We start from the raw sequence: 7,075 nt of genomic DNA, 5'->3' as shown, positions 1-7,075 counted from the left end.
CAAATCTGAAGCCAGCTCTGGGGTGAGATAAAACACTTACTAAATAGCATGAAGAACATTCTACAGAAGTACTGAGCTGCATAGTCCTGAATCCAGCACTGGGGTGAGATAAAACATTTACTAGAGCGCATTAGCACATTATGCAGCAGTACTGAGAAATGTAGATGTGAATCCAGCTCTGAGGTCAGATAAAACACTAACTAAATAGCATCAGTAGCATGGAAGGTATTCTATAGTAGTATTGAGCAGTGCAGCTGTGAATCCAACACTGGATGAGAACACATTTACTAAAAGTAGCCGCATCATCTGTCTGTCTCTCTGCATCTGTTCCCTACTCTTATATATGGGACTTCTATAGTTCGATTTCATCCAGTTTTTTGATCAGTTCCAGAAGAATCTCAAGTTGATAACACACAGCAGTTCTCACCCTGGGGAACTTGGGCCTTCCATATATTACTATTCCTCCCTGTAGAAGCTGGTACAGGGAAAATAAATCTGCAACATCAACCTTGCCATGACCAGTAACACCATATTAAAGGAGTTGTCTTTTTTTTAGTAACTTTTTAGCCGTGTTGCTCCCTATTTTGTTTCAGATCATTCATAGACCACCAGAGTATTGAATACATGTAGACAGGCTGATAGAACAAAGTCCTGATTTTATTTAATAGAAATACATTTCCTTATTATATATACACATTTACATTAAAACTTTTGTACACAACTATATTTATTGTGGCTCAGGAAAAAGGTGAGAAGATCCATTCACTGGCGGATAGATCAATCATTGCTTTGAGGGAGGAATGGGAATATTTTTCAACCTGGAAAAATAAAAAAATTAATGTATAACTAATAATAAATAAATATATACATACACACTGAAAGCCAAATTGCATATTGGTGTATGGGTGAATTTACATAACAGTTTTGTACATTTTTGCAGCAATTATCCTAATTGTGGCAAAACAGAAGTTTTTAATTAAAAACAAATGCTGTGGTTTTTCTATAATTAAGAAAATCACAGCAAGAAAAAGACAAAACCATAAAAAAAGATGGTCTCTTATGAAATATTCAAAGTTAGAGTCCATTTTTTCTCCATGCAGAGATAGCTCTTCTCAGTCAGTGCAGTATAATATGCGACATATAAGAGGAGATACAGCAGAAGGATCACTCGAACAGAGTCTGTGTAGTGGGAAGGGGAACTTCTGCAGACACCTGCCTGTAGCAGGAGCCTCCCCCCTCTAAGCCCTGTCTGCAGCAGGAGCCTCTCCCCCTTAGCCCTGTCTGCAGGAGCCTCTCCCCCTTAGCCCTGTCTGCAAGAGAAGCCTCTCCCCCTTAGCCCTGTCTGCAGGAGGAGCCTCCCCCCCTTAGCCCTGCCTGCAGGAGGAGCCTCCCCCCCTTAACCCTGTCGGCAGCAGACGCCTCCCCCCCTTAGCCCTGTCGGCAGCAGAAACCTCCCCCCCTTAGCCCTGTCGGCAGCAGAAGCCCCCCCCCTTAGCCCTGTCGGCAGCAGGAGCCTCCCCCCTTAGCCCTGTCTGCAGCAGGAGCCTCCCCCCTTAGCCCTGTCTGCAGCAGGAGCCTCCCCCCTTAGCCCTGTCTGCAGCAGGAGCCTCCCCCCTTAGCCCTGTCTGCAGCAGGAGCCTCCCCCCTTAGCCCTGTCTGCAGCAGGAGCCTCCCCCTTAGCCCTGTCTGCAGCAGGAGCCTCCCCCCTTAGCCCTGTCTGCAGCAGGAGCCTCCCCCTTAGCCCTGTCTGCAGCAGGAGCCTCCCCCCTTAGCCCTGTCTGCAGCAGGAGCCTCCTCCCTTTAGCCCTGTGTCTACAGCAGGAGCCTCCCCCCTTTAGCCCTGTGTCTACAGCAGGAGCCTCCCCCCTTTAGCCCTGTGTCTACAGCAGGAGCCTCCCCCCTTAGCCCTGTCTGCAGGAGCCTCTCCCCCTTAGCCCTGTCTGCAAGAGAAGCCTCTCCCCCTTAGCCCTGTCTGCAGGAGGAGCCTCCCCCCCTTAGCCCTGCCTGCAGGAGGAGCCTCCCCCCCTTAACCCTGTCGGCAGCAGACGCCTCCCCCCCTTAGCCCTGTCGGCAGCAGAAACCTCCCCCCCTTAGCCCTGTCGGCAGCAGAAGCCCCCCCCCTTAGCCCTGTCGGCAGCAGGAGCCTCCCCCCTTAGCCCTGTCTGCAGCAGGAGCCTCCCCCCTTAGCCCTGTCTGCAGCAGGAGCCTCCCCCCTTAGCCCTGTCTGCAGCAGGAGCCTCCCCCCTTAGCCCTGTCTGCAGCAGGAGCCTCCCCCCTTAGCCCTGTCTGCAGCAGGAGCCTCCCCCCTTAGCCCTGTCTGCAGCAGGAGCCTCCCCCTTAGCCCTGTCTGCAGCAGGAGCCTCCCCCCTTAGCCCTGTCTGCAGCAGGAGCCTCCCCCTTAGCCCTGTCTGCAGCAGGAGCCTCCCCCCTTAGCCCTGTCTGCAGCAGGAGCCTCCTCCCTTTAGCCCTGTGTCTACAGCAGGAGCCTCCCCCCTTTAGCCCTGTGTCTACAGCAGGAGCCTCCCCCCTTTAGCCCTGTGTCTACAGCAGGAGCCTCCCCCCTTTAGCCCTGTGTCTACAGCAGGAGCCTCCCCCCCTTAGCCCTGTGTCTACAGCAGGAGCCTCCCCCCTTTAGCCCTGTGTCTACAGCAGGAGCCTCCCCCCTTTAGCCCTGTGTCTACAGCAGGAGCCTCCCCCCTTAGCCCTGTGTCTACAGCAGGAGCCTCCCCCCTTAGCCCTGTGTCTACAGCAGGAGCCTCCCCCCTTTAGCCCTGTGTCTACAGCAGGAGACTCCCCCCTTAGCCCTGTGTCTACAGCAGGAGCCTCCCCCCCAGCCCTGTGTCTACAGCAGGAGTCTCCCCCCCTAGCCCTGTGTCTACAGCAGGAGCCTCCCCCCTTAGCCCTGTCTGCAGCCGAAGCCTCCCCCTTAGCCCTGTCTGCAGCAGGAGCCTCCCCCCATAACCCATCTGTCTGCAGCTGGAGCCTCCCCCCATAGCCCTGTCTGTCTGCAGCTGGAGCCTCCCCCCATAGCCCTGTCTGTCTGCAGCTGGAGCCTCCCCCTTAGCCCTGTCTGCTGCAGCAGGAGCCATCCCCTTTAGCTCTGTCTGCCTGCAGCAGGAGCCACCCCCCTTAACCCTGTCTACAGCAGGAGCTTTCCCCCAACCTTAGCCCTGTCTGCAGGAGCCATCACATTTAGCCCTGTCTGCAGCAGGCGTCTCCACCCTTAAGCCCCCGTTACACACTGCGATATCGCTAGCAATATCGCTGTAAAGTCACCGATTTTGTGACGTTACAGCGATATTGCTAGCGATTTCGCTGCATGTGATACTTACCTCTGACCGGCTCCCCCGCTGGTTATCGCTGATCGCGCGAGAAGCTGCTGGACCATTCCTCGTCATTCACTTCCTGCTGGGCTTCCTGTGGCGCCGACGAGCGACGCGTGGAGCCGGGCGGGAGGACGCCGGATCGCCGCGTCTGACAGGTAAGTAGCGATCCCCGTCCCCAGCGATGTCGCTGGTGAGATCTGCCTGAGTGGCAGCTCACTAGCGACCACCCAGCGATTCACCAGCGATCCTCACCGCGTTATATCGCTGGTCGGGATCGCTGGTGAGTCGCTAGGTGTAACGTACCCTTAGCCCTGTCTTCAGCAGAAGTCTCCCCTTTTAGCCGTCTGCAGCAGGAGCCTCCCCCATTAGCCCTGTCTGCAGCAGGAGCCTCCCCGCATTAGCCCTATCTGCAGCAGAACAAAATAGGGTCTAGTTACACCACCTTGACTAAAGGCCCCGTCACACATAGCGATCTCACTAGCGAGATCGCTGCTGAGTCACAAGTTTTGTGACACAACAGCGATGTCACCAGCGAGATCGCTGTGTGTGACAGCGATCAGCCCCCCTGCCGGTATCGCTGATCGCTCTGGGAAATCTCTGGACATTTCTTTCGTCGCTGATCTCCCGCTGGCCAGCACGCATCGCTGTGTGTGACAGGCGGGAGACCAGCGATCAGCGATAAAATAATAAATAAAAAATATTACTATTCTCACCTTCCGGCGTCCCGCGCAGCATACCCGCCTCTCTCCACGCTCGGGTCCCAGTAATCCTTTGCAAGAATGACCGCAAGACTTCGAGATCCCGCGAGAACGGACGTCATCGCGGTAATTCTCGCAAAGGATTACTGGGACCGGAGCGTGGAGAGAGGCGGGAATGCTGCGCGGGACGCCGGAAGGTGAGAATAACAATATTTTTTATTTTAATTCTATTTTTGACGAGAATCAGCGCTGACCACAGCGATGCAGCACGCTGGGCGTCGCTGTGCTAACCGCTGGTGAAGCTGTTGAACAGCTCACCAGCGACCACATAGCGATTCACCAGCGATCCTGACACGTTGATATCGTCGGGATCGCTGGTAAGTCGCTATGTGTGACGGGGCCTTTAGCCTCACGCCCTCAAGTGATCAGCAGGATATTAACCTCTGTGTTCTTTGTAGTAGATGATCAGTGAGCAAAACAATGGCAGCATTAAAAAACAAACCCACATCAACTATACTATCATGTATATCATGTACTTGTCCACAACGTATAAGACCACCTTACTTAAGACCACTGACCTCTTCAGTAGCTCTCTGGGTGTTATGTCCCTTGTGTTTTCAGCTTCGCAGGGACTTCCGCTGCTGTCATTGTCGGAGTCTGTGCTCTTGTGATCGTTTTTTCTACCTTTTTGTTTATTTTTGTGCTTTTGCTTTTTGTGTTTTTTCTTCTATGATGGAAAATCAAATCAGTGTACAATCAATAATTTTTAATTAATACTAATTTTCTGTTGCAAAAGGCTTCCCCCCATATAAAAAACATTCTATTTCCTGCCCTTGCATTAAATTAAAAAAATAAGGGCTAATTGGGATTTTCCTGTTATAGGTCATTAAAGGGAATCTGTCAGCAAGATCAGCCATCCTAAGCAGTCTATACGGTCATGTAGGTCATAGAAAGCTGAATAAAATGATACTGGTAATAAGCTCTGGAGACAGATCTTCAGGGAGATCTCCGCCCCCACCCATAGATCTTAACAGCGCATTTACATAGTAGGAAACACTTGGATTTCTCTGGTGCTGCTGCTCTAATGCTCAGCGTATTTTCTTCCCCTGGATGCACATACCCTAACTGATAGCATCTCTACTATAACAATGACAGTGATTATCTTTATGTTCCTGTGCATCTTTTCGCTGAAGAGAAAGTGGAGAATATTGCTGGAAGACACAGATTAAAGATACATGGTCTCACCTTTTCCTTCTTGTGTTTATGCTCCTTTTTCACTTTGTGTTTTTCTTTGTGTTTATGTTTCTGCTTCTTAGCTGGTCCATTCAGACTTCCTGATGAGTAAGTGCTTGACATCGGAGGACAGCCTGGAGGTGGGAGAGTACAGAAAAAACTAAAAACTTGATAAAGCCATCTGCCGTTTATGTACACATGTAACTAGGGTAGGGTCCCACGGTATCGCTGCTGCATGACGGAGCCAATTAGCACACGGGTTTGCGGTAACAACGAGATGTTAGCGTCAATGTCACTCACTCATTCGCCCATAGAAATTGGTGCACATGTTAAATTGAGGAAAAGTGTGGGCACAAAAAGTAAAAAATAGCGAGACGCGTTCTCTACATTTTCTATGCACCAGTTGCACGACTTACTAGATGAAGGTGCAGGTGGTAACTTGGGACCGAATTCTTCCATGTCCATTATTTCCGAATCTTCCTTCCTACCAGCCGGAGGAGACGAAATTGTTGATTCAGGTTCTGTGAATAAGTAGGACAAGATTTCAGTAATACGGTAATATTTACTACAATAGTAAATACTGCAGAGCAATAATCTGCAAAAATAAGACAAAGCAGAAGTGCAGCAGGATCCTGCGATTGACCGACTACATTAAGCATGGACATGTTTTGCTATTCTATGCAGCAACAAAATAAAGTATATATAGCCAAGGACACACTTGTGGTCTCTGTCTAGTGAATGGAGACCCCTGGAAATGCTTGATGCATACACAAAGTGTATTATATGAGCATTTGATCGGGTGGGAGAGCACTGATCTCTTCCTCTGCCCAGTTTATCTGTGAGAGCGGTCAGTAATGCCAAGATTCATTACCTTGGACCCTGGATGGTGCCGCAGCCTCCGACTTGCTGGTTTCAGCCTCTATATTGGGAGTAGGAGACGAATCCTCTTCACTTTCTTCATCTGAAGAGGAGGATTTCTCATCAGATGAATCTACAAATATCGCTTTAAACAAGTCAATCGGCGGCCTCTTTTCTTCCTCTTCAGGATCCTGCTCCATGTTATCTGATGGACCCTAGAAAAGTGACATATTTAGCCCTATATAAAAAATGTGTTCACAATAAAAGGAGGTGGAAGAGGAATCCCCACAAGGAACCCATTTCTATAAGTCGGAACATATCTGAAAATTTGGGGGCACAACTTAGAACGACACGTGAGAGCAAGAAGACGGAGGAGCTCCTGCTGAGCATCTAGCTATTAATCCGATATAGGACCTGAAGATCAGCCTGAATATCGCTGTACATCTATACGATAATTTGCTGAGCGTGGAGGCACCTTGCTCTGGGGAAAAAGAATGACCAGAAAGAGTCACAAAAAGTCGGCTGGGGATAGCCGACTCCTCGTTCTCCCCCCCCCCCCCCCCCAAGACCTGTGACAGCTAAAATCTTACACTACGGGACAGAGAATATCCTGCGATAGCCAAGGGATCACCCACATCTTACTATTAATGGATCTAAAATTTTGATCTTTCGATACTATTCTATAGAAGTGCAGAAACAAAGAACCAAATTCCTGGATATCACAAAACGTCTGAGAGATTTGCATGTCCCACACTCAGTGATTTACCCTGCCAAGTTAATGGTGGTAGACAGAGGAACTGGACACTTTTTCAAGACCCAAAAGAAGTCCTTCGCTGGCTGGATATGAACTAGTGACTAATACATCGGGATCAAATTCGGGAAGTTGGGCCCCTGTCCCACTAGAGCCATTGGTCTGCTTGTTTCGAGTATTGGGGGGAGGAGGCTTGGGATCGCTATACT

The 7,075-nt window shown here is 50.2% G+C and overlaps 1 protein-coding gene across 2 annotated transcripts in view; it reads right to left on the bottom strand.

The window, feature by feature from the left end:
• Positions 1-636: 636 nt before the first annotated feature.
• GPATCH1 (G-patch domain containing 1) overlaps positions 637-7,075 on the bottom strand; it is a 48,597-nt gene continuing 42,158 nt past the window's right edge. For both annotated transcript variants that reach the window (XM_073560854.1, XM_073560855.1), the window contains exons 16-20: positions 6,129-6,330; positions 5,674-5,778; positions 5,270-5,391; positions 4,603-4,751; positions 637-818 (exon numbers count right to left, since the gene is read on the bottom strand). In XM_073560854.1, the coding sequence (XP_073416955.1) occupies positions 782-818; positions 4,603-4,751; positions 5,270-5,391; positions 5,674-5,778; positions 6,129-6,330 (615 nt within the window). In that variant the 3' untranslated portion in view covers positions 637-781. The remainder of the gene's footprint in view (positions 819-4,602; positions 4,752-5,269; positions 5,392-5,673; positions 5,779-6,128; positions 6,331-7,075) is intronic.

The sequence above is a fragment of the Dendrobates tinctorius genome, unplaced genomic scaffold (assembly GCF_039654945.1).
Source record: "Dendrobates tinctorius isolate UK_male_01 unplaced genomic scaffold, ASM3965494v1 ptg000307l, whole genome shotgun sequence".
In the NCBI taxonomy this organism is placed as follows: Eukaryota; Metazoa; Chordata; class Amphibia; order Anura; family Dendrobatidae; genus Dendrobates; species Dendrobates tinctorius.
This window is presented reverse-complemented; position numbering and strand designations above follow the sequence as displayed.